Source organism: Corvus hawaiiensis, chromosome 28, assembly GCF_020740725.1.
Source record: "Corvus hawaiiensis isolate bCorHaw1 chromosome 28, bCorHaw1.pri.cur, whole genome shotgun sequence".
Classification (NCBI taxonomy): Eukaryota; Metazoa; Chordata; class Aves; order Passeriformes; family Corvidae; genus Corvus; species Corvus hawaiiensis.
In genome coordinates this window covers 6,606,296-6,631,135 of record NC_063240.1, presented here as the reverse complement: position 1 = coordinate 6,631,135, position 24,840 = coordinate 6,606,296, and the positions used below count along the sequence as shown (strand labels likewise).

The window sequence follows — 24,840 nt, the reverse complement described above, 5'->3', positions numbered from 1 at the left end:
CTCCCTTTGGCCGAGCCCTCGTGCTCGCCTGCCGCTCGGTGACACCGGCGGCGGGGCTCTCACCGCTCCGAGGGCGGCCTCACCGACCCCGGTGCCCCGGGCCGGTTCCCACACCGGCAGCGGGACGGGCGGACGTTCCCCTCGCTGCAGCCCGGTCGCTGTTCCCCCGGTGTCGCCCCGCTGTAGTCCCGGTGCGGCCGCGGTGACACGCACGTGGTCGGCGAGGCGGAACAGCCTCCCGACCATAGAGTCCGCCGGATAGAGCGGCGCGGCCGCGCACGCGCTCGGCGCAGGCCCTGCCCCCCGGCGGTGCCGCCCTATAAGAGGGCACCGGCTGACGTCAGCGCTCTCTTCCGCCCGCTCTGCGCTCGCCAGCGAGACAGGGCCGAGACAGGGCCGAGCCACCGCCATTGCCGCGACCCCCCCGCCCCGCAGCATCCGCCGCCATCCGCCACCATGGTGAGCTCCTGCTGGCCGCCGCCGCTCCCGGGGGGATGAGCGGCCGTCGCGCTTCCTGTATCGCCGGGGATGGCGGTTCCGCGAGCGCTGCGGATCCCACGGCGGCGGCTGCGGCCTGTGCTGCCGGGCTGGGCCGCGGCTGCGGGGAGAGGGTGGGGCGGCGGGAGGGGGCCGGCCCGGGCGGCCGTGTCACCCCCGGCGCCGGCAGGAGCCGCCGGTGTCGGTGCCGGGGCTGCCGCTGCCCCGCGGGGCGCTGGAGCGGTCGCGCTGATGTGGCAGCGCGGTGGTGGCGCCGGGGACGGGGCGCTGCGGTGCCGGTCGTGCCTTATGTAACGCTGCGGTCTGGGCTGTCACTGTCACCGGCACCTGCCCGGGCTCGGTTTTGGGGACGTTTTGCGCCCAGCACCCGCTGACACCGCGGCTTGGGGGACACTGGGGCAGGGAGGGGTTGGTGCCGCAGCCCCGCTGCGGTGCCTTTGCTGCGGGCTGTGTTGTCACCCAGGCAAAGTTGGTGTCACCGTGGCCATGGCAGATATTTATGGGAGATTGGGATTCCTTGGAATTGCCAGAGCTGTTTCCGTACACACTGAGTCCCCCTCATCTCCTCCCTCAAGGTGAACTTCACAGTAGACCAGATACGGGCCATCATGGACAAAAAGGCCAACATCAGGAACATGTCCGTGATCGCCCACGTGGACCACGGCAAATCCACGCTGACGGATTCCCTGGTATGCAAGGCCGGCATCATTGCCTCGGCACGTGCCGGGGAGACCCGGTTCACCGACACCCGCAAGGACGAGCAGGAACGGTGCATCACCATCAAATCCACGTGAGTGCCCTCCCTTCAGGCTCCTGGTGTTCCCTGAGCTGAGCTCTGGGGAGTTTGACTCATCCAGGAGGTGGAAGAAGACGCTGTAGGGCTCTGCTCTAGTCCAGAAGCTCATCTCGTGCTCCTGAGGGTCTTGAATGATGCACCAAGTGTTGGTTGGCTTCTGCTCAGCCACTGAGCAATTCCTTGGTGGGCACTGGGGAAGCAGCAGCTTCCCCCTCCCAGTTTAGCACCAGGATTGTTGGATGTCCTGTGGATGTGGTGTGGAGACTCTTGGGAGCATCTCTGGGGATGTATCTGGTGGCTGTGAGGATCCTGAGGGTCCTGAAAAGGGGTGGAGAACATAGATGGGATTAGTAGAAAAACCCTAAATCCTTCATTTGGGAATGGAACCCTCTTTGGGTGCTTGAGAACTGCAGAGAGTTGGAGGAGGTTGGGATGCTGGAGGATGTCATGGTTTAGGAAGGGCAGATTGTAGCCTGTGCTTCTGTTATCTCCCACATTGGTCTCCCACGAGTACACTTCAGGAAATCCTGGAGCCCAGCATTTAGGTGGGAAAAGATCTCCAAGGTCATCGACTCCAACCTGTTACCAGTCACCACCTTGTGAACCAGAGCAGAGCACTGGGTGCCACATCCAGTGGTGGCAGCTGTTTGTGTGGGGCAGAATGTTTCTGAGCTTTAGGGAGGATTAACCCAGATCATAATTCTAATAGTTCCTTCTGTATTTCAGAGCTATTTCTCTGTTTTATGAACTCTCTGAGAACGACTTGGCCTTCATCAAGCAGAGCAAGGATGGTTCTGGTTTCTTGATCAACCTCATTGACTCCCCTGGGCACGTGGACTTCTCCTCAGAGGTCACTGCAGCTCTGCGGGTCACTGACGGTGCCCTGGTCGTTGTGGACTGTGTCTCTGGTAAGGTTTTCTGCAGCTGGAGCAGTTTTGGGGGAATTTGGAGAGGAGCATAACTAATTCCCCACTAATTCCCTGTGTTTGGCAGGCGTGTGCGTGCAGACAGAGACTGTGCTGCGTCAGGCCATCGCCGAGAGGATCAAGCCCGTGCTGATGATGAACAAGATGGACCGGGCGCTGCTGGAGCTGCAGCTGGAGCCAGAAGAGCTGTACCAGACCTTCCAGCGCATCGTGGAGAACGTCAACGTCATCATCTCCACCTACGGAGAGGGAGAAAGCGGCCCCATGGGCAACATCATGGTGAGGGGTGGCTCTGAGCGCTGGGCTTGGAATGAGCCACCATGGTGAGAGGGAGCAGTTCCCTCCTCAGTGATCATTCCTTATCCCAGGCGGAGAAGTGAAGGGGGAATCTCAAAGGTGCCTGAACTCCCTGGGCTTGGGGCTCTCGCTGGCTCCCCTCCCAAAGCTCTTGTTCAAGGCCTGAGCAAATAAAGGCTGGGATTGTTGCCCAGAGCAGCTGTGGCTGCCCAATCCCTGGAAGTGTCCAAGGCCAGGTTGGACGGGGCTTGGATCAACCTGGACGGGGCTTGGATCAACCTGGGATAGTGGAAGGGGGTGGAATGAGATGGGCTTTAAGGTCCCTTCCCACCTGCTCTGCTCCTGCTGGGTTCCTGGGAAGGGAGCAGGGCTGTGGGCACAGGTTCTGAGAAGAAGCTTTTGATGTATCCTTGCATGCTGGAGGTGTCCATGCCTTCCCGATCCTCCTGGGAAGGATGAGAATCCTGCCTGCACGTGGATCTAAGCTGTTTGAGCACACACCTGGTGGGAGTGGAGGAAAACCAGCCCAGTTCTGTGGTGCAAAGCTAAAATGGTGCCTGTCCCGGACCTCAGAGGTGGTCAGTGGGACAGAACTGCTTGAGAGTCCCAGTGTCCAAGACTCTTTCTACTGGAGTGTTTTTGGGATGGAATGGACTCAGAGCTGTTCCTCTGACCCAGCTCTGCTGTTCCCTCTCAGATTGACCCGGTGCTCGGGACCGTGGGCTTCGGCTCGGGCCTGCACGGCTGGGCCTTCACCCTGAAGCAGTTTGCTGAGATGTACGTGGCAAAGTTTGCTGCCAAGGGGGATGCCCAGCTCAGCCCAGCCGAGCGTGCCAAGAAAGTTGAGGACATGATGAAGAAGCTGTGGGGAGACAGGTGAGGAGGGAATGGTGGTGACTGGAATTCCAGATCAGCTCTGCGTGGCTGCAGCCTGACACTGCAGAGGGTGGGTGAAGGGGGAGGGTGTGGTTGTGCCTGATTTAACAGGAGTTAAGAACATTTTGGTAGTGCTGGAAACGTGGATGAGGGGGAAGGCAAGGAATGCCTCTTCCTGAGCAGGCAGAACAAGCCATGTGTCTGTAGCTGACCTAAGCATGGACAGTTGTCTGATTTCCTTCTCTCTGCAGATACTTTGACCCTGCTACCGGCAAGTTCAGCAAATCTGCCACCAGCCCTGATGGAAAGAAACTGCCCAGGACCTTCTGCCAGCTCATCCTTGACCCCATCTTCAAGGTGAGTTCCTCAGGGTTCCTCCCTGGCCGGCGCCTCCCGCTCTCCGCATCCGTTCCGTGCGTGATGATGGAAAATTTCTTCACTTTGACCTGACTTGTTTGATTGAAGAAATTCAGCTGTCTGACACATCTGGGTACCCTGGGACAGATGGGCTGTGTCTGCTGGAGGGAGGCTGGGCGCTGAGGAGGAACAGGAATTCTCTGCAGGCGCAGCGGTGCCGCTGCAGATCCAAACCGGGTCACGGCAGCGCTGCCAACGGCTGCTCTTGTTGCAGGTTTTCGATGCAATCATGAACTTCAAGAAGGAAGAGGCGGCTAAACTGATTGAGAAACTGGACATCAAGCTGGACAGTGAGGACAAGGACAAGGAGGGCAAACCCCTGCTGAAGGTGAGGCTGGTCTGAGTCCTTTGGGGAGCAGCTGAGCAGTTGTGCTGCTCCAGTTGTGTCACCATCAACCCACTTGGGAGGTGGGGAAGGACGGGGAGGTGAATCCCCGCTGTGAACACTCTGACTGGGTCCTGCTGCTCTGCCCAGGCCGTGATGAGGCGGTGGCTGCCAGCTGGAGATGCCCTGCTGCAGATGATCACCATCCACCTGCCTTCCCCCGTCACAGCCCAGAAGTATCGCTGCGAGCTGCTCTACGAGGGCCCCCCTGACGATGAGGCTGCCATAGGTAGGATGAGTTGCTGCTTTGCAGCCAGGCCTCAGCTCCAGCAGACTTCTAACTGGCTTGTTGTCCACGTGAATGACTCAAGAGTGTCTGGAATTCTTGAGTCTGTAGCTTTTATAGCATGGGCCAAACAGGTTTAGTGGCTCACAGCTCTGTTCTGGAGGACTGAACTGGCTGAGTAACCTGAGAGTAGCCAGAGGGTTCAGCTGAGCCTGGATTTATTGAAAACATCTCTTGGTGGTGTGATCTTCCATTGTATCACAGAACAGGTGGGGTTGGAAGGGATCTTGAGAGTCATCCAGCCCCATCCCCTGCCATGGCAGGGGCACCTCCCACTGTCCCAGGCTGCTCCAAGCCCCAATGTCCAGCCTGGCCTTGGGCGCTTCCAGGGATCCAGGGGCAGCCCCAGCTGCTCTGGGCACCCTGTGCCAGGGCCTGCCCACCCTCCCAGGGAACAATTCCTTCCCAATCTCCTATCCATCCCTGCCCTCTGGCAGTGGGAAGGCATTCTCCATTTCTTCTTGTCTAGACAGAAGCCCTTGGGCTGGGACAGTGGGTGCAGGTCCCATGTGGGGGTTTTGGGGTTGGTGCCAGATACATCAGTAACTCTGGGCTAAGCTGGTGTCTCTCTCTCCCCCTCCCAGGCATTAAGAACTGTGACCCCAAAGGCCCCCTGATGATGTACATCTCCAAAATGGTGCCAACCTCCGACAAGGGACGTTTCTACGCTTTCGGCCGTGTCTTCTCTGGTCTCGTCTCAACTGGCTTGAAAGTCAGAATCATGGGACCAAACTACACACCTGGCAAGAAGGAGGATCTGTACCTGAAGCCAATTCAAAGGTATGTCCTGGCTGGGGTGTGCTTTGGGGTTGTGGTGCTGTCTTAGGACTTCTTTTGTGTCTGAGGCCTGTCAGTGTGCTTGGTTATGGGCTGCAAGTCTCTGCTGAGTGGGATCTGCTCCCCTTCCCAACCTCGCTAACCCACCTTTCCCTTTAGGACCATTCTCATGATGGGCCGCTACGTGGAGCCCATCGAGGACGTGCCTTGTGGAAACATCGTGGGGCTGGTCGGCGTGGACCAGTTCCTTGTGAAGACTGGAACCATCACCACCTTCGAGCACGCCCACAACATGAGGGTCATGAAGTTCAGCGTCAGCCCCGTGGTGCGCGTGGCCGTGGAGGCCAAGAACCCGGCCGACCTGCCCAAGCTGGTGGAGGGGCTGAAGCGCCTGGCCAAGTCTGACCCCATGGTGCAGGTGAGTGGCCAGAATGGATCCAGGGGGACAAGTGCTGGGCCCGCTGCCTCCAGTCCTGGCAAAGCCTTGAGTTGAGTGTTGGTCCCAGCCCTGCCAAAGTGCTGCCTTGCACCCTGGGTTGGTGCTGTGACACCCCCAGATCAGTGGGAAGAGCATCTGGAAGGAGCTCTGTGGGTCAGACACAACACAGAGAGTTGCTGATGTTTCTGGCTGTGGCTCATTCCGAAGCCTCACCCGCTGTTCCTGGTGTTCCCAGTGCATCATTGAGGAGTCTGGGGAGCACATCATCGCTGGCGCCGGGGAGCTGCACCTGGAGATCTGCCTCAAGGACCTGGAGGAGGACCACGCTTGCATCCCCATTAAGGTAGAGAGGCTGAGTGGTCGCTGAGCTCGGCGTGGGGGTTTGGCTGGGGTTTGGTGCCTCACAGCCCCTCTCTGTCCCCGCAGAAATCGGATCCTGTGGTGTCCTACCGCGAGACGGTCAGCGAGGAGTCCAACGTGATGTGCCTTTCCAAGTCCCCCAACAAACACAACCGGCTGTACATGAAGGCCCGGCCCTTCCCCGATGGCCTGGCTGAGGACATCGACAAGGGCGAGGTGTCGGCCCGGCAGGAGCTGAAGCAGCGGGCGCGGTACCTGGCCGAGAAGTACGAGTGGGACGTCACCGAGGCCAGGAAAATCTGGTGCTTCGGGCCCGACGGCACCGGCCCCAACATCCTCACCGACATCACCAAGGGAGTGCAGTACCTCAACGAGATCAAGGACAGCGTGGTGGCTGGCTTCCAGTGGGCCACCAAGGAGGTGAGGACTGGGGTCTTGGTTTGGGTGGTGCCCGTGGCTCTGCTCATCCTCCTGTTCGTTTGGAAAAACGGTCACGCTGCAAAAAATTTGTAGTTCAGCATCTTGTAGGTTAAACAAAACTTGGTGGCAGCTGGAGTGAAGGTCTTGTAGCAGTTCAGGCACACTCAGCCTCAAAGGTTTCTCCCAGCATTGCAGAGAAACCCATCGTAGTACCATGAACTGAACTTTGTGGCTTTTGTGCTTCTCATGGAGCAAAATGCAGCATCTCTGAGGCAGGAACAGTCCAGGTGAAGAGCACAACTGGCATCAGAGGGAAAGGTGCTCTGAGAGTCTTGACAGAGATCTGGCCTTACGTAGCAATTATTTTTCAGGGTTAGACAGGAGAGGACTGCAGGATAAGATGACAGACTGGGAACAGCAACAGGAAGGATTAATTCTCCTGTGTACTACTTTCGGTCTGAAGGAGATTCCAAGCCAACAACTTCTTTGACATTACTGGGACAAAAAACCTGTTTTCCCTGGCCAAATATTTGGGTTTCAGCACCATCAATGGGTGTCAGCTCGTGTGGCTCGGACCTCAGAGCTGATCATGAGGGTGCTGCAGTGGTGGCCCAGAGGTGGGAGCTGGTGCTCCCCAGAACCCTTAGGTTGGGAAAGACTTCCACAAGTCCAGCCTTTGTAGGTTTGAAGGTTCATCCCTCAGCAAGGAGGTGGAGTGGCCAAGCAGCTCCTTGGTGCTCTAGGAACTGCTTCCATGGAGCTCCTATGAGCCCGGGGAGCAGCACCCTGGTGTGGGAATGCTGCCTGCCCTGGGCTGGTGGTGTCTGACCCCCTCTGTGCCCTCGCAGGGGGTGCTGTGTGAGGAGAACATGCGCGCCGTGCGCTTCGACGTGCACGACGTGACCCTGCACGCCGACGCCATCCACCGCGGCGGCGGCCAGATCATCCCCACGGCCCGGCGCTGCCTCTACGCCTGCGTGCTCACCGCCCAGCCTCGCCTCATGGAGCCCATCTACCTGGTGGAGATCCAGGTGAGGAGCCCCTGCCAGCCCGCAGGGGTGGGGGGGACAGAGGTGGGTGTGCAGTCCTGACTCCTCTCCCTCCTGTAGTGCCCGGAGCAGGTGGTCGGAGGCATCTACGGGGTGCTCAACAGGAAGCGTGGCCACGTGTTTGAGGAGACCCAGGTGGCTGGGACCCCCATGTTCGTGGTCAAGGCCTACCTGCCTGTCAATGAGTCCTTCGGTGAGTCCTGGAGCCAGCCTGGGAGGGAGAAGGGAGAGCGTTGGGAAGGAGCTCAGGAGATCTTGAGTTCAGCTGTTCACCCGGCACCAAACCATGTCCCCACATCCTCATGGCTTTGAAATCCCTCCAGGGATGGGGACTCTGACACTGCCTCGGGCAGCTGTGCCTGGGCTTGGCCACCCTTCTGGAGAAGAAACTTTTCCTAATCTCCAGCCCTCCCCTGGGACAATTTATGGGTGTTTCCTCTGGTCCTCTCACTTGTTGCTTGGGAGAGGAGACCAAGGTTGCAGATTATTTTGCATGGGAGACTTTGCAAGGTCTTCCAGTTCCACGTCCTTCCATGGGCAGGGACACCTTCCACGATCCCCGGGTGGCCTTGGACACTTCCAGGGATCTAGGGCACCCTGTGCCAGGGCCTCGCCACCCTCCCAGCCAGCAATTCCTTCCCAATATCCCATCCAGCCCTGCCCTCTGGCACTGGGAGCCATTCCCTGTGTCCTGTTCCTCCGTGCCTTGTCCCAAGTCACTCTCCAGCTCTCTTGGAGCCCCTTTAGGCCCTGCAAGGGGCTCTAAGGTCTTCTGGAGCCTTTTTTCCATCCCCACCTCACACTGGTTGGAATCTCGGGAGGTTTTTGGGAGCTGCTTTGGGTTCCTCTGGTCTATCCATGGAAGTGACATCGAACTATGACCATTCCCATCCCACCTCACCTTTTCTCTTGTGTTCCTCCCAGGTTTCACAGCAGATTTGAGGTCCAACACGGGGGGCCAGGCTTTCCCCCAGTGCGTCTTCGACCACTGGCAGATCCTGCCCGGGGACCCCTTCGACAGCGCCAGCCGACCCTGCCAGGTGGTGGCCGAGACCCGCAAACGCAAAGGGCTGAAGGAAGGCATCCCTGCCCTCGACAACTTCCTGGACAAACTCTAATGAAACTCATGGAACTCTCTGGGAGAACAGGAAAAATTGAATTAATTAGCGTTATCACCCATGCGGAGAGGGTTAGACGCCCGTGACCACCATCTTGTTAATTAATGGGTTTCATAGCGATTTTGAGAACTTCAAATATGGAAAACAAATGACAAAAAAAAAAGAAAAAAAAAAAAAAGCCTTATAGGTTTCTGTGTTGCACATGACTCATCTTTGCCATTGTAACTAAAACATTTCCACTAGATCTGCCCAATTCTGTATTTATTTGACTTCAAAAAAAAAAAAAATACTGCTGCAGAATGGCCCAGAGTGGGGGTGGGGGGGAACAGGAGGATGAGGAAAACGGGGAGACAGAGAGAGAGAGAGACACAGAGGGGGTGAGGATGCCTTATCTGCAGCGTGACTGTCCGTCGTGCCCATCGCCGCCTGTATTAGTGCCACTGGAATTAATAAAAATTGGATAAATGGTGACGAAAAGCGACTTTTTTTTAGGGTGGTTTGAAGGACGAGGGTGGCGCCCTCTGGTGGGGGTCAGAGAGTGGCGCCAACAGCGCGCGCCCACCCTTGGCCCCGCCCACCTTCCGCGAGAGGCCCCGCCCCGCCGTTCGGCGGGGCGGGGCCTCTCGCGGAAGGTGGGCGGGGCCAAGGGTGGGCGGGGCTTTGCCGGTGAATGGGAGTGATGCGAATGTGGGCGTGGCTTCGATGTGGGCGTGGCTTCGTGTGGGAGGGGGCGGGGCCCGCTGTGGTGGAATGTGGCGGCGGCGACGCGGGCGGCGGCGGCGGCTGAGGTTGGGAGAGACGGGGGGTGAAAATGAGGGGTCTGTGAGGGGCGATGTGGGGTGGGAAGGAAGGTGAGGGGCTGTGCGGGTGGGAGAGGGGTGATGGAGGGAGGGTGGGTGGGGAGGGATGGTGCGAGGAGAGGGGGGTGTGTGGGGGTTGAGGCCTGTGGGGTGGGGAAGGAAAGGGAGGGATTGGGGAGGGGGTTGTGGGGCCTGTTGTGGGGCTGGGAGGCGCTGTGGGTGGGGAAGGGGGTAGGGAGGGACTGGGGGGTTGTGGGGCCTGTGGGATAGGGAGGGGTTGTGGGGGATCGGGATTGGGAGGGGCCGTGGGGCTGGAAAAGGAGGCGTAGGGATTAGGATGGGGGGGGTGTGGAGAAGTGAAGGGATGGGGAGGGATTGGGGGGCGTGAGAGGGGCTCTGGGGAATTGGAATGGGGAGGGGCTGTGGGGCAGGAAAGGGATGGGCAGGGATTGGGAGGAGAGTGGGTGTGGGGCCTGTGGGGGATTGGGTGGGGGGGCTGTGGGGCAGGGAGGGTCCGTGGAGGATTGGGATAGGAGGGGAAGTGGGCCAGAAAAGGGATGAACAGGATTGGGTGGACAGTGGGTGTGGGGCCTGTGGAGCAGGGAAAAGCTGTGGCCCCCTTCCCTTCTCTGTCCCCCGCTTTTGGGGTGTGGTGAGACCGGGGGGCATCCCCGGGACTAACCCATACCTCGGCCACAGCTGCCCCATGGCCTGCCCGGCCTGGGGCTGTGCATCCCCGAGGAGCCAGGATCCCTGTGCTGGGTGTTGGTGTGAGCCCCCCTTTTTCCCGGTGCCACAGGTGCTGATCCCCGGCTGCTCCCCTCTGCCGACATCCAGCGCTGGCAGCACCGGGGTGGCTCCCGCTCCAGAAGGCCCCGCAGCCATGTCCACCTTCCGCCAGGAGAGCGTGGAGGACTTCTATGAGATGGGGGAAGAGCTGGGCAGGTGAGGGACATCCCACTGTGTTCTGGGGGGGCTTCCATCGCTGCACAGCCTGCCCCAGCACTGGGCCGGGACCTTCACTGGATGCAGCTGCTGGTTCCTTTGTGGTTCTCCCTCTGCAGGCAGCAGGGCTGGAGCTGTGCAGAGACAGGCACCTCTGACAGGCAGAGGTTAAAATAAAGTGTTAATTAACGTCGCTCCCGGTGGAGCTCCCGTTCAGCTCAGTCCGGGGCTGGCGGCTTCCGGCCCTCCTCAGTGGCTTCGCCTGGCCCTGTGCCTGTGGGAGGGATCCAGGGTGACTCAGTGCCTGCAGATGGGATTTAATCAGCCGGGATGCAGAGGCGGCAGTGGGGGAGCTGCCTTGGGATCCTCCAGCACTGCCTCGGCCGCACCGGCCCCACGCCGTGGCCCCTCCTCGGGCACTTGGGCAGCAAAAGCGTTTTGGGTCACTTAAGTGTTTTTTTTTCAAAGCAGAAGAACTTCCAGGGGTTGCTGCAGGTTCTCTTGTCCATCTGTGGCTGTGGTTCTTTGTGAGCCATGGGGAGGGATGAGGTGCCCATGGATGGATCCCACTCTGCCCTGGGGGATGTGCGTGTCCCCGGCCATGATCCAGGGATGTATGAAGGTATAGAGGAGTCTCAGGTCCAGGTGCAGTTACTCTGACTTCAGTCATTTCCCCTGCACTGCCCTTCTCCATCAGAGCTTTATGGTCCTCCGGGACCACTGGGCTCTGGGATTTGCTCCTGGGGGCTCCTGGCTGGAAGAGGGGGCTGATGGGCATCTCCCACCCTGGCTGGCCACAGCAGCACCTGAACAGCCCAGGGACGGTTGGCAGCTGCCACATTCCTGGGAGGAATTTCCTTCCTCCATCCTGGGCGGTGCCAGGGTGCGTAAAGCCCGGGAGCAGGCGGGAATCACCAGATCCCAATTCTTGGCATTTCTGGGGGGAAACAGTGCATCCTCCCGTCCCCCATCCTCGTGCTGCTTCCAGTGTGTGGTGCAGGACATCCTCTCCGCCCCTCACCTCCTCCCCACACCCCACAGCGGCCAGTTCGCCATCGTCCGGAAGTGCCGCGAGAGGAAAACGGGCCTGGAATACGCGGCCAAGTTCATCAAGAAGCGGCGGCTGTCGTCCAGCCGCAGGGGCGTGAGCCGTGAGGAGATCGAGCGCGAGGTGGACATCCTGCGCGAGATCCAGCACCCCAACATCATCACCCTGCACGACATCTTCGAGAACAAGACGGACGTGGTGCTCATCCTGGAGCTGGTGTCCGGAGGGGAGCTCTTCGATTTCCTGGCGGAGAAGGAATCCCTGACGGAGGAGGAGGCCACGCAGTTCCTCAAGCAGATCCTGGACGGGGTGCACTACCTGCACTCCAAGCGCATCGCCCACTTCGACTTGAAGGTGAGCTCTGGGAGCTGTAGACACCCCGTGTTCAGCACTGGGAGCAGGGATAAACTCCCAGGTGAGCTCTGGGAATCAGCGCTGGGGAGTGGGGACGAGTGCACTCCTGCAGTGCAGTGGGGCTGGTGCTTGGGGTCTCTCCCAGCTTGAGGCACACCCTCTGCTCTGGAATGAGGAGCCCAGGGCAGTTCCCACAGGTTGGTGTGTAGGGACAGACCCAGCTCCTCTCCCCTCACAGCCAGAGAACATCATGCTCCTGGACAAGAACGTGCCAAACCCTCGCATCAAACTCATCGACTTCGGGATTGCCCACAAGATCGAGGCTGGGAATGAGTTCAAGAATATCTTTGGGACCCCGGAGTTTGTGGGTGAGCATTCCTGGGGGCTCCTCAGGATGCTGAAAGCTTTGGATTAATCCTGGAGAGATGCCCAGCACCCTGGTGCTGCTGCCAGGATGTGTCCATGGGGCCAGGCTTCCTTCCCCACAATAAACCCATTTTCTCCCCTTTCCTTCTAAAGCCCCGGAAATCGTGAACTACGAACCCCTGGGGCTGGAGGCCGACATGTGGTGAGTGATTCCCCTCCCGAAGCCCCTCCCCATGGCTCCAGCAGCCAATCCCCTCGTGCTGGTGGATCTCCCCTCGTGCCGGTGGATCTCCCCTCGTGCCAAAAGCTCTGTGTGACTTCAGCCTCCTCTTCCTCTCTCTTCCAGGAGCATCGGGGTCATCACCTACATCCTGTGAGTATAAGGCAGGTCTGGGGGGGACAGGGCTGCAGGATGAGCCCCCCACCTCAGGCTGGAGCATTTTTGGGGTATCCCAACCCTCTCTCTCCTCAGGCTGAGCGGAGCCTCCCCGTTCCTGGGGGAGACAAAGCAGGAGACGCTGACCAACATCTCTGCTGTCAACTACGACTTCGACGAGGAGTATTTCAGCAACACCAGCGAGCTGGCCAAGGACTTCATCCGCCGCCTGCTTGTCAAGGACCCCAAGTGAGGGATGGGGAGCAGAGCCGGGGGTTCCTCTGGGAGAGGGGACAGCCCCCCTGCCCAACCTGCTGTGTACAGGCAGCTCCCTCTCTCCTGTCTGCACCAGCGTGGGGTGAATTCTCAGATCCCCCTGAGGGTGCAGCAGCTCCACTGGGGTTTGGGAGGGTTTGAGGGCTGAGCTGGGCCCCCAGGGCTCAGGGTTTGGGAAGGAACAGTGGGGTTGGGAGGTTCCCGGGGCATCCTCTGCCTGTGTTTCTCTTGGGAGGCAGTTTGGGGAGTTGGGGGCTGGATGCAGCCCTGCCTGGGGGGGCCCTGAGTGCAGTGAGTTTGTCCAGGCTCAGCCTGACCCCAAAGGTGATCAGAGGATCCCAGTCACTTTTCCAGGGCTTTAACAGGGAAAGAGGAGCAAAGCCTCTGCCCTGATCCCAGCCTTGCTGCGTTTGCAGGAAGCGAATGACCATCGCCCAGAGCCTGGAGCACCCTTGGATTAAGGTGAGAAGTTAAAGAATCGGCACTTCTTGGGTGTTTGACCCCCCGAGGCTGGGGCTCTTCTGCTCCCCCACCCCCGTGGGGCCAGTTTGGTGTCACTGCCGGGGGTCCATGGGTGGGTGCTGGAGCCACAACTGTCCCTGCCACAGGTGATCAAGAGGAGGAACGTCCGCAACGAGGACAGCTGCAAGAAGCCCGAGCGGCGCCGGCTGAAGACCACGCGCCTGAAGGAGTACACCATCAAATCCCACTCCAGCATGCCCCCCAACAACACCTACATCAACTTCGAGCGCTTCTCCAAGGTCATGGAGGAGGTGGCTGCGGCCGAGGAGAGCCTCCGAGAGCTGGAGAGGAACAAGAAGTCCTTCCAGGAGGACATCGAGGCGCTGCTGTCCATCTACGAGGAGAAGGAGTCGTGGTACAAAGAGGAGAACGACAGCATCAGTCAGGACCTGCGGCAGATCCGGCAGGAGCTGCAGAAGACGGAGGCGCTGAAGAAGCAGGCGCAGGAGGAGACCAAGAGCGTGGTGCAGGCGGCCAATGGGCTCAAGCGGCGCTACCGCAAGCTGGAGAATCACTACGAGGCCCTGGCCAAGCAGGTGGCCTCGGAGATGAAGTTTGTGCAGGAGCTGGTGTGGTCCATCGAGCGGGAGAAGCTGCAGAGCAGCGAGGGCGACGGCAGCATCCGCTAACCCGGCCGGCCCCAGGGGCTCCGGCGCTCCCCGGTCCCCCCGCTCGCCCGGGAGCCCCCGGTCAGCGTCCCCCGGCCCTGCCGGCATGCGGGGGGGGCCTGTGCCTCGCTGGAGCCCCCACCTCGGGGCCTGGGGCTGTGCTGCCCCGGGGTTTGGCTTCCTGCGTGCTGCTCCTGCCTGGCTCGTGTCCCCGCGCTCCCCGTCACCGCTGCCGCGCTCGGGGCCGTTCGTCCCCACCCCACTTGGGTCCCCGAGCTGCCCCAGCGCCCCGTGGGGGGGTTGGTGGGCAGACCCCCCCCTCTACACTACAGCAGCAGCCACGTGTGGGCTGGGACCAAGGACTGATCCCTGCGTGGCCTCGCACTCCTCAGCCCCCTGGGTGGCCCCTGTGCCCCGCACTCCCCCCGGGGTGCTGCACCCCTTGTCCCCCTGTCCCAGCCCTCGTTCCCCCTTGTCCCAGAATAAAGGTTTCTGTGTAGCGGGGCAGCTGCCTCAGCTCCTGCCATGGGGGAACAGGGGTTGGGAGGGGGATAAGGATGTGCCACGTGGTGACAACTCCCGCACTGTGCTCCCATTCAGAGAATTTCCTTAATTTGGGAGGGAAAAGGTTTTTTTTTTCCTTATGAGCCCCAATGCTGGCAGGTGCGCTCGCTGTGGGCATGGAGGGAGGTCTAGGGATGGTTTGTGGAGTGTTCCCAGGCTGGGGCAGCCCCCAGGCCCTCTTGCCTCAGATCCCTCACTCCTGGGGACAGAGGGAGCCAGGTCCCAGAGCACCACATTCCAGAGAACACCACAGCAGGGATCAGGCTTCCCCTGGGAGCACCGAGGGCTTTTTGACTGCCTGTGTGCCCCGTGGAGCCAAGATCCAGCTGCATTTGATCTGGGGAATCACCAGCCAAATCCCAGGGCTGGCAGGCGTCCCCCTGGCTGGCCACGGTGGGTTCACCTCCGGCTCAGCTCCGGGCCCAGGGCATTTGCTCCATTTAGGATTTAGTTGTCGCTCTGCTGAGGCCCCTGCGGCTCCCTGGGGATCGGGCTGTGCCCCACGTCCCTGTCCCTGCTGACGTCCCAACAGGTGTAGGTTTCCTCCCCACCCATGGGACACGTGGACCTGCTGATAATTTAATCTGCCCTGGTGTTCCCTGCCAAGGCTCTTGGCTCCCACGGGCGATGGCGTCACTGGGGCTGTCCCAGTGTCCGGCACAGCCACGGGCTCTGGCCATGGTGTGGGGACACCTGAGCCTTCATCCTGCCCCATGCAGGCACTGTGTCCTGGGGGGCTGGGGAGGCTTTAGGGTGTGGATTTGGATGGAGCCCCAGCTCTGTCGGCAGAGGCAGTGGGTGAAAGGATGTATGGAAATCCTATAGCCCTGGCTGTTCCTGAGCCGGGCAAAGTTCACATAGTGAGAAACCTTCCCGGATTCTCCTCGTGCTGAGGGTTTGGGTTTCACACTCCCAAAAGGCTCTTGGAACTCACTGGTCATTCACCCCGGCCAAGGAGCTGCACTGCCCCGGAGCAGCAGGGGAATCTCACCCACGTGGATGCACAAAATGACACCAAAATAGCTCTTAAAAAGCAGAATATGGGGTGTGATTCATGATTTCATGAGTCTACTAATCCTAAAGCCTGTAGGAACTCGTGTGCAGAATGAACGGGATGTGCTGCTGTGGGGGGATTCCAGTGCTGTGACGTTACTGGGATCTTCTGCTCCAGTCCCCTCTTTGCAGGCGGAGCTGCCACCAACCCGTGACGTTTCATTCTCTGTGTACAGAGATACCAAAATGCCTTTTTTAGGCTTCAATTTCTGCTTCCCAGAGTTTGGCAGGAGGTGGGAGCAAGGGCTTTTCCCTTTTAAGTCTTCTCAAACCCCAGACGCTTCTGCATGGTTTAAACCGACCCGTGAAGGCACAGGGAACCCCCTTAGAAGCCACTGCTGAATCCCCCTGGGATCTCCTGTTCCTGCCAGGGAGCTGAGCCCTGGGAAATGCTCCGTGTAGGAACGAGGGTGACAGCTCACAGCAGGGCGTCCCTGGCCCTGGAATGGTGTAATCAGAGTGGGGTGGGTGTCCCCAGGCACGTTCGGTGCTGCACACCAGGAAATCTCCCTTTTTATGGGCTGGGGAAGCCAGGGGGTGCCAGCAGGACCCAGAGCCCTTTCTGGCCATGGGATCCCTGCTCAGGACCGTTGGAAGATCATCGGTGTAAGACAAGGACAAGGAGATGGATCTGGCTCCCCTCTGCTGCAGCACCAGGCTGGAAGCCCCCACCTTGGTGGGTTTTTGGGTGACTCCTCACTAATCTGTGGCAGCTGCTTTTCCAGAGCACTGTTTCTAATTCAGGCCCCAAAACCTTGGGAAGGGTCCCCCCAGGCAAGTTATTTCAGTGTCTGAGAGCTCCCAGTGCTCATCCCACAGGTTTTCTATGGGCAGGCACCACACGTATGCAGGGATGTCGCTCCCCTGGCACTGCCCTCTCAAGCTGAAATTTGGATGGTTTCAGTATTAATGCCTGAAATGGTTTCTAGGAAAGCACAATTTTCATTTCTCATTCCCTGAGAAATCCCCCCAATTCACCTCATGGATTTAAATTCAAACTGAGCCATTCCCACCTGGCTGGGGGCCTATGTGAGCACCCAAACCCACCCAGTGGCATGTGGAAGGAGGTTTGAAGCCACTTGTAGCTGGAATGTCAAACACCCAGGAAAAAGGGGCTGCTGTTGTGTTTTGGATGAGCTTCATATCCATTTTTATTGCAATGAAGCTGAGCGCTGAATTAAATCAGGACATCAAAAGGAGACCGAAGTGGATTTTTACTGAACTGAAGAGATGATTTTACAAACAAGCCTTGCACGAAGCCTTCCTGTCTGCAGGAGCACCCAAGCAGGAGCTCTCTCATTTTCCCAGCACAGCTCTACCTGCTCTGCTATAAAAATGCCATTTCCAACTTGTCTGTAAGCCAGTGGAATATAAAACAATTACAAAAAAAACCCCACCAAGGTGATCCTGTCCATCCGGTGGGAATAAGTTATCCTCAGTTTTCAACTATATACAGAAGGGACTTGCCAAAGGGCAGTGGGAGAGGAGTTCACATGAATCACCCCCATCCCCACTTCCAAAGTATTATTTACATCGCGCTGTACACAGATCTTCCAGATCTCCCCAGACCCTGGAAAGCAGGAAGGGAAAAAGGGTGAGACCCAAGCTGTTCCCAGCACAGTCCCTCCTGTTCCAGCCCTCTGGATTTTAGTTACCTATGAGCAATTTAGGAGCTTGTTGTGAATGTCTTCAAAGACTTGGTTGTAGAGTTCATCCCTCGACTTCAGGCCGTCTAAATAAACTGGGAGAAAAAAGGGGGAGTCAGGCTGGGGCTTTCCATCAAACCAAGATTTTGGGAGATTAGTTTTAAAGTATTTCATATTTTATTGACCCAAATGACAGCTGGTTTTTCTGTTGGAAAAACAGAACTATCCTGAAAACACAGTGGCCTGTGAAATCCTTATTCCATTACAAATTCCTTCTTTTGAATATTTTTATCCCCTCTAAGTCCTAAAGAGTACAAAGCAAAGGCCATAAGTTCTTAGCTCTAAAACTGCCTGTATTTATCCAGAGCAGGCCAGGATTACAACTTGGGAGCAAAAATAGCACCCTGCATCATCACAGTGAAAGTTTCCTCGAATTAAATCACCCAATTCCTTAAATTCCAACTCCAAGGCTGAAGGATTTGTTTGGGGAAGACTTACCCACATCCACACCACAGTCCTCCATCTCCTTCCTGTGTTTTAGGTACATGGGCCAGACGTGTCCATCGAAGAGGCCCGGGGGGTCAGGAACGGTGTAGTTCCGTGTACTGGGAATAACAGCATGGAAGAGGAATGTCAGGAGTGCCTGAGGTTTAGGTTGGATATTAGGAAAAGAAATTTTCATGGAAAGGATTGTAAAGGATTGGCACAGGCTGCCCAGGGCAGTGGTGGAGTCCCCATCCCTGTGTTTGAATGTGGCACTTGGGGACATGGTCAGGACTGATGGTTGGACTCAATCTCAGAGGTTTTCTCCAACCCCAACAACTCTGTAATTCCAAGTTCACCACATCAAACTCTCTCTCTTTCTCCACTTCTATCCAAATTTCCCACTCTAATCCAGTTCATGACACCAACACATCCCAGGAACTGTGAACTCTCCATCCCTCCAAGTGTCTGAGGGCAGGCTGGAGCAACCTGGGATAGTGGAAGGTGTCCCTGCTCATGGCAGGGGGTGGAATGAGATGACCTTTAAGGTCCTTCCAACCCCAACCACTCCATGATTCCATGACTAAGAGCAACGTAAAGGAGCAGAGCACATCCAGGAGTGTTCTCACCTCCTCCTCCTCTTGCACTCGTCGTACGGCACTGCCAGGTAGTAGCGGATGTCGAACAGCTCTATCAGAGGTCTGGGCAGGGGACAAGGACAGAACGTGTTTATCTCACTTTTAATGACAGGAAAAACCATTAAATCACCCCAGACACCACAAGAATCTCTGCCTCTACGGGATTTGTGTCTGTTGAAGACAACCCAAGGGTAAAGTGCTTCCCTCACAGTTTTGTTAACTCCAAACCACGGAAAGCCTCTTTTCTGAAGATCAGGGTGGCACAACAGGGGCTTTTCCCACCCCAACACCTGCCACTGGTCCTGAGGGGGATCAGAGGGGATCCTGTGGAGGATCAGGCACTGGACTGGGAACCCTAGCTCTTCCTAGATCGTCCCAAACTCAGTTTGCAGCAAAATCTGGGACAGGGCAACTGCTCGGCTCATGTACATGGAAGTGTCCAAGGCCAGGCTGGACAGGGCTTGGAGCATTCTGGGATCGTGGAAAGTGTCCCTGAACATGGCAGGGGCTTGGAACTGGATGGGCTTTAAGGTCCCTTCCAAACCGTTCTGGGATTCCATGTTCTTCCCCAAAAATCCAGGGAGTTCTCTCTGCCACAGCTTGCTCCTCTTACTAAGCTCAATGTAGTCAGTGTTAAACAAGCACAGGAGAGAACTGTTCCTTAATTCCCAGAGATTCCAGGCAGTGAATGGATTATCTCCTTGTTCTCACCAAGGTGGGGGGATGAGGGGAAGCTGCACCCCTCTGCCAACTCAAATCCTGCTCTAAAACTCCCCTGGACTTCAGGGCTGTGCCCTAAATAAGAACCTTACATTCACCTCACTTCTACCAGCATTCAGGGGTTAATTCTACATTTTACAGCAGAAAACCCTCCGGGGTGAGAATTCAGAACAAGGCAGGAAAGGGAAATTAGTAAAAAGGTGTTTTTAGCTCTGGCACGAGGGATTTGAGGATCTTCCCTGGCAAACCACAAAGAGTTCTCCAAACCTTACTTGTAATTATAAAGCAGGAAGCCTTCAATGACCAATATATGGATATCTTGGGAGGTTGGCTCTTTAGAGCCAGGTGTGACATTCACCCCGTGCGAACGGGCAAACTTCACTGGGTTCTCAATCCAGGCCCGCACTGTGCTCACCATTGCCTCCATATCCAAGGAATCCAACACTAGTCGGGAGAAAGGGGGTGGGTGGGAAAAAGGGACACCATCAAACACCATCAAACACCACGGGCTCGAAAGTATGAAATAGAATGAACTCAGTAAAGTTACAATTATGGAAATTTACTGTTAAAGCTTTTAATAATGAAAAAGAAATACTTAGGAAAAGAATATACATTACTGCATCCTATAGGGAACACTGCTCTTACCATCCCATTGTTTAAAGCCGTCTTCCCCGACTTCTATTTGATCTTGTGGCTGAAATATAGTGAGCAATAAAACATTGCTGCAACCTCAGCGGGATCAGTTCCCTACGATGCCATCAGCACCTGGCCACTACTGCAACACCAACCACCCCTGGGCACTGACAGCCACAGCCCCACCTCGGGCTGCAAGAACACCGACATTCCCAGCTTTCCCCAACCCCAAGAGCTCTGGAAAGTTCCCTTGGCTCACTCAAACCACTTTGGATAACGACCTTTACATTAATCACTCGGTACGTTGTTAGTTGGCAAAATACTACAGGGCATTGTTTGTAAATCAATATATAAGAATTTTAAGTGCAAACATGGGTTGAATATCTACATTTCTCAAGAACAGGTATTTTAACTCCTCGAATAAAAATAAAGTTGGACATAGCAGCACTGTGGTCGCTCAGTTACAGCTTTCACTGTGCTGGCAGTCACACGAAGCTACAGATTTTTATGGAAAATCAAACAGAATTCTTCCCCCAAGGGCTCCTATCTGATCAAATCTGTGCAGGACACACTGAGCACACGATGCAGGTGCTGGAGCACTTCATGTTTTGGGGATGACCCACAACTGCTCCAAATCCATTCCTGCATCTCTTGGACTTCCACCTGTGGTGGGGTGCTCAGATATCATCATTGCCATGAAATGGTGCAGGGTTTAGTAACATTCTGCACTCCCAGGCATTCATCTCTACAATACTTAATTGGGTTCTGATGCAGATCTATCAAAGCTCTCCAGTAAAACCCCCTTTCTGTATTTAAACCAGCACAGAGGTGTTTCAATCCTGAAGTATCATTTAGAAGTCACATTCTTACTTTAGTAAAAGAAGAAGGAAAATCCCAGCATGGAGAAAATAATTAATGTAGAGCACAGTAAATACTGACTGAAATCAGTACTAGATTTAAATGTGTTGTTAACACTCAAAGGTGGTTTTGCTGTGACTGCTCTGAGCTGGGTCGTGCCAAGCTCCTGTGGCATTTGCAAAGGTCAGGATCTTCCCACCTGTCCAGTCATTTAAAAATTAAATATATATATCAAAACCCCCACAAAATCAGAAAGCTTGTGGCTCCTAAGCTGTCAAAACTGACTTGCCTTGAATGTACAATTAACACTGCAAGGAAGAGGGGACTCAACTTACCTTGAAGAAATCGTCCTGATGGACGACGCAGCAGTTGGGGAGCGCCTTGATGAGCCTGTTGGTCAAGGTGGTTTTACCACCATTGGTGACCCTGCACGGAGCGGGGCGAGACAGAGGTGGAAGAACCACATTAGAATCAGGTCTGGGAACCGCTGGGACCCGCGGTGAGACAGCACCGCTGAAGGAGCCGAGCCCTGAGGAATCCGAACCCCGACCGGGGGCGGGAGCTCCTGAGGGGAGCGGAGCCCCTGAGGGGTCCCTGAGGGGACCCGCGCCCGGCCCGCCCCCCCCCCGTTTGAATTTCCCGCCCCACCGGCGCCGGCCGCCGATTGGCTGCGACTGCCCCCCCCGCCCTTTCCCCGGCTGCCGATTGGCTGTCAGCGCCCCCCCCGCCCCTTCCAGCGCTGCGCTCCCGCTCGCCCGCGTATAACGGCAGCGCCGGTTCCCGCGCGCGCGCAACGGCGGCGCTGAGGGGAGCGCGGGGCCGCCATGGCCGCCCCCTCACAGCCGCGGGAGCTGAGGGGAGCGCGGGGCCGCCATGGCCGCCCCCTCACAGCCGCGGGAGCTGAGGGGAGCGCGGGGCCGCCATGGCCGCCCCCTCACAGCCGCGGGCTCTGAGGGGAGCGCGGGGCCGCCATGGCCGCCCCCTCACAGCCGCGGGAGCTGAGGGGAGCGCGGGGCCGCCATGGCAGCCCCCTCACAGCCGCGGGCTCTGAGGGGAGCGCGGGGCCGCCATGGCCGCCCCCTCACAGCCGCGGGCTCTGAGGGGAGCGCGGGGCCGCCATGGCAGCCCTCTCACAGCCGCGGGCTCTGAGGGGAGTGCGGGGCCGCCATGGCAGCCCTCTCACAGCCGCGGGCTCTGAGGGGAGCGTGGGGCCGCCATGGCAGCCCCCTCACAGCCGCGGGCTCTGAGGGGAGCGTGGGGCCGCCATGGCAGCCCCCTCACAGCCGCGGGCCCTGAGGGGAGTGCGGGGCCGCCATGGCAGCCCTCTCACAGCCGCGGGCTCTGAGGGGAGCGCGGGGCCGCCATGGCCGCCCCCTCACAGCCGCGGCCCCGCCGGACACGCTGCTCAAGATGGAGCCGCCGAGCTGCCTTCACTCCCTCATACCCCCGGAACCCGTTTAATGTAAAAACCCTGAATAACCTTCCTGTGCCCTGGCTTATTCCTCATTTTTTTCATCCCAAAGCTGTACAGATCCCACAGTGGCATATTATTATTATTATAATAAACCATATTCCCTTCCCTGTTCCATTTCCCGAACCGTCCTGCCGCACTCTCGCCCCGTCCCAGCACAAACACACTCAGGTTCCTTGAATCCTGCTTTTTAAAAAGAAAATCAATGCCCTTTATACACTACTACCCTATTTTATTATAAACGGGTTTTTTCCCTCTCTTTGTCCTTCAGAGAAGCCTTTAAAATATTTTTTTTTGGTCTCTCTGGCCTCTAAATTTACTTGAGAGGGTGTTTTTGCCATCTCAGCATCCCTCCTGTTAACCCTATAAAAGGATATATAAAACTATGAGTAAAAGTATCTCTAAAAATATATAAAGGTGTGTGTAAGTATAAATTTGTATATATATATAAACATATAAAAATATATAGAGTGTATCTAAAATATATATAAAAGTCTGTATGAAAGGATGTGCTGCCCTGCAAAACTCTGCTGAAGCAGCATCCATCCTTTTAATGTTATAAAAAAATATAAAAGGATATAAAAAATAAAAGTACATCGAAAAGTATAAAGTAAAAAATACATTAAGGGATATATAAAACTGTATGTCACCCTGCAGAGCTCTCTGTATTTAAGCACCACGAACTAAGACTCAGCAAGTTGCATCATCTCTCAAATCCTGTATCCCCAACATTATTTTATAGCCAGATAAATAATCCCCAAGTCTCAAACCACCTTCCACACAAAAATTAAACAGAAAAAACACGAAATATCCCCAATTTTAGCAGGCACTTACCCTCCGATGCCTATAATATATTTCATTTTGCTTGAGCCGGAATGTGGCGAGGGGGGGGGGAAGAAAAAAAAAAAAAAAAACCAATTTGGGAAGGCTGAAAGAACTTGCAGCGGAACAAAAACTCCGCTGCCCCCGTTCCCTCTTCCGTCAGACGCCGCTTTACCTCCCTGACCCTTTCATTGAGGGAAAAGGCGCATTTGGGGCGGATTTATAGGGCCGTGTCCCCGCCCCGGCGCTGGGCAGGAGCCCTGTGACCATCATGAGCCGCGATGTCACGTTTTGGGCAGGTCCAGCCAACCCTCAATGTCACATTTTTGGAGGGATTCAGCCAAGCCTCCGAGGGCACCTCCTGGGGGGGTTCAACCCCCCCAGTGTCACATTTTAGGGGGGTTCAACCCCCCCAGTGTCACATTTTGAGGAGTTCAACCCCCAATGTCACATTTTAGGGGGGTTTAAACCCACAGTTTTACATTTCGGGGGGGTTCAACCCCGCAGTGTCACATTTTGGGGAGTTCAACCCTCCAATGTCACATTTTGGGGGGGTTCAACCCTCCAATGTCACATTTCGGGGGGATTCAGCCCCCCAATGTCACATTTTAGGGGGGTTCAACCCTCCAGTGTCGCGTTTTGGGGGAGTTCAGCCCCCCAGTGTCACATTTTGGGGGGGTTCAACCCTCCAGTGTCACATTTTGGGAGATTCAGCCCCCCAATGTCACATTTTGGGGGATTCAGCCCCCCAGTGTCACATTTTGGGGGTTCTACCCTCCAGTGTCACATTTTGGGGGATTCAGCCCCCCAGTGTCACATTTTGGGGGGGTTCTACCCTCCAGTGTCACATTTCGGGGGGATTCAGCCCCCCAGTGTCACATTTTGGGGGAGTTCAGCCCACCCCCCAGTGTTGTATTTTGTGGGGTTCCAAAGCTTCAAGTCACGTTTTGTGGGGTTCCAACCCTCCGATGTCACATTTTCGGAGAGGTTTCAACCCCCCACTGTCACAGTTTAGGGGGGTTTCAGCCCGCCCTTCAGTGTCACATTTTTGGGGTTCCACCCCTCCAATGTCACACTTTTGGCAGGGTTTCAACCCCCCACTGTCACAGTTTAGGAGGGTTTCAGCCGATCCTCAGATACCACAATTGGGGGGGGTTCAGGCAACCCTCCAATTCACATTTTGGGGGCTTTCAACCCTCCAATGTCGCATTTTGGGGGCAATTTTATCCCTACAGGGTCACATTTTCAGGGAGTTTCATCCCACCCTTCGATGTCACATTTTAAGGGGGCTCCATCACCCCAATGTCACATTTTGGGGGGCTTCAACCCTCTGGTGTCACATTTTGGGGGTTCATCCCAGCCCCGTGTCCCGTTTTGGGGGCTCAGCCCACCCCCATGTCACACTCTGGCCCTGCACCTGTCCCTCTCCCTCGCTGGCCCCGTGCGCTGCCGTCGCTGTCGTGGCCAAAAATAACTTTTTGGCCAGCTCTGCCTTTGCCTAAATTAGTCATGGGGTAGGTGGAAATGTCACCCCCTTCCAGCATCCCCTCGGGAGCCTGGGAAGCCGCAGAGGTGTGCGGGATATAATTAAGTCGGGGTTTTTTTCCTTGCTGTCTCCCCTCCTTTATTCCCCAGTTCCCATCTGATTATTTGAAACTCATCCAGGAGTGTCACGGGAAGGAATTTTGCTCTAAACTTCTGCTAGGTGGAAAAAATAAAATAAAAAAAAAAGGTGTGTGGGGGGAATTAAATTTAATTTTGTCTTTTTTTTTTTTTTCTTCTTTCAGTCGAGATTTTCAGAGAAGGGAATGTGGAGTGAATCTTCCCGGAATGTCTCCCTTTGGCTCTTTCCAAGGAATTGTTTGAACAGTTTATTTTTGTGAATAGACACAAATTCCTAACCTGTTCTCTCTCCAGAGAGCCTCCTCTTCCCCAGTTAACTCCTATAAAACAAGGCTTTTTAAGGTAAGTTCTCTCTACACCTTGTGGAACCTGTGCTTTAATTTGAATTAT

At 56.4% G+C, this 24,840-nt stretch overlaps 3 protein-coding genes and 1 non-coding gene across 4 annotated transcripts; 3 read left to right on the top strand and 1 right to left on the bottom strand.

The window, feature by feature from the left end:
• Nucleotides 1-340: 340 nt before the first annotated feature.
• On the top strand, nt 341-9,121 carry EEF2 (eukaryotic translation elongation factor 2). Its single transcript, XM_048287900.1, has 15 exons — nt 341-459; nt 1,074-1,288; nt 2,021-2,202; nt 2,288-2,499; nt 3,215-3,393; nt 3,645-3,750; nt 4,025-4,138; nt 4,286-4,424; nt 5,066-5,261; nt 5,418-5,676; nt 5,933-6,040; nt 6,124-6,477; nt 7,326-7,508; nt 7,587-7,719; nt 8,451-9,121. The coding sequence occupies exons 1-15, from the start codon at nt 457-459 to the stop codon at nt 8,642-8,644; spliced, it is 2,577 nt and encodes an 858-aa protein (XP_048143857.1). The 5' UTR covers nt 341-456; the 3' UTR covers nt 8,645-9,121.
• LOC125318034 lies at nt 3,808-3,876 on the top strand. The gene has a single exon (XR_007200258.1). It is a non-coding gene; the product is annotated as a small nucleolar RNA SNORD37 (small nucleolar RNA).
• Nucleotides 9,122-9,345: 224 nt separating the features above from the next.
• On the top strand, nt 9,346-14,443 carry DAPK3 (death associated protein kinase 3). Its single transcript, XM_048287909.1, has 9 exons — nt 9,346-9,432; nt 10,244-10,389; nt 11,431-11,791; nt 12,030-12,159; nt 12,311-12,359; nt 12,504-12,530; nt 12,630-12,782; nt 13,226-13,271; nt 13,418-14,443. Exons 2-9 carry the CDS (start codon nt 10,328-10,330, stop codon nt 13,958-13,960), a joined length of 1,371 nt encoding a protein of 456 aa, XP_048143866.1. The 5' UTR covers nt 9,346-9,432; nt 10,244-10,327; the 3' UTR covers nt 13,961-14,443.
• Nucleotides 14,444-16,753: 2,310 nt separating this feature from the next.
• NMRK2 (nicotinamide riboside kinase 2) lies at nt 16,754-23,071 on the bottom strand. Its single transcript, XM_048287910.1, has 8 exons — nt 22,840-23,071; nt 20,870-20,960; nt 19,689-19,737; nt 19,316-19,487; nt 18,315-18,386; nt 17,701-17,807; nt 17,212-17,297; nt 16,754-17,126 (listed from the first exon to the last, which is right to left on the bottom strand). The coding sequence occupies exons 1-7, from the start codon at nt 22,863-22,865 to the stop codon at nt 17,212-17,214; spliced, it is 603 nt and encodes a 200-aa protein (XP_048143867.1). The 5' UTR covers nt 22,866-23,071; the 3' UTR covers nt 16,754-17,126.
• Nucleotides 23,072-24,840: the final 1,769 nt, after the last annotated feature.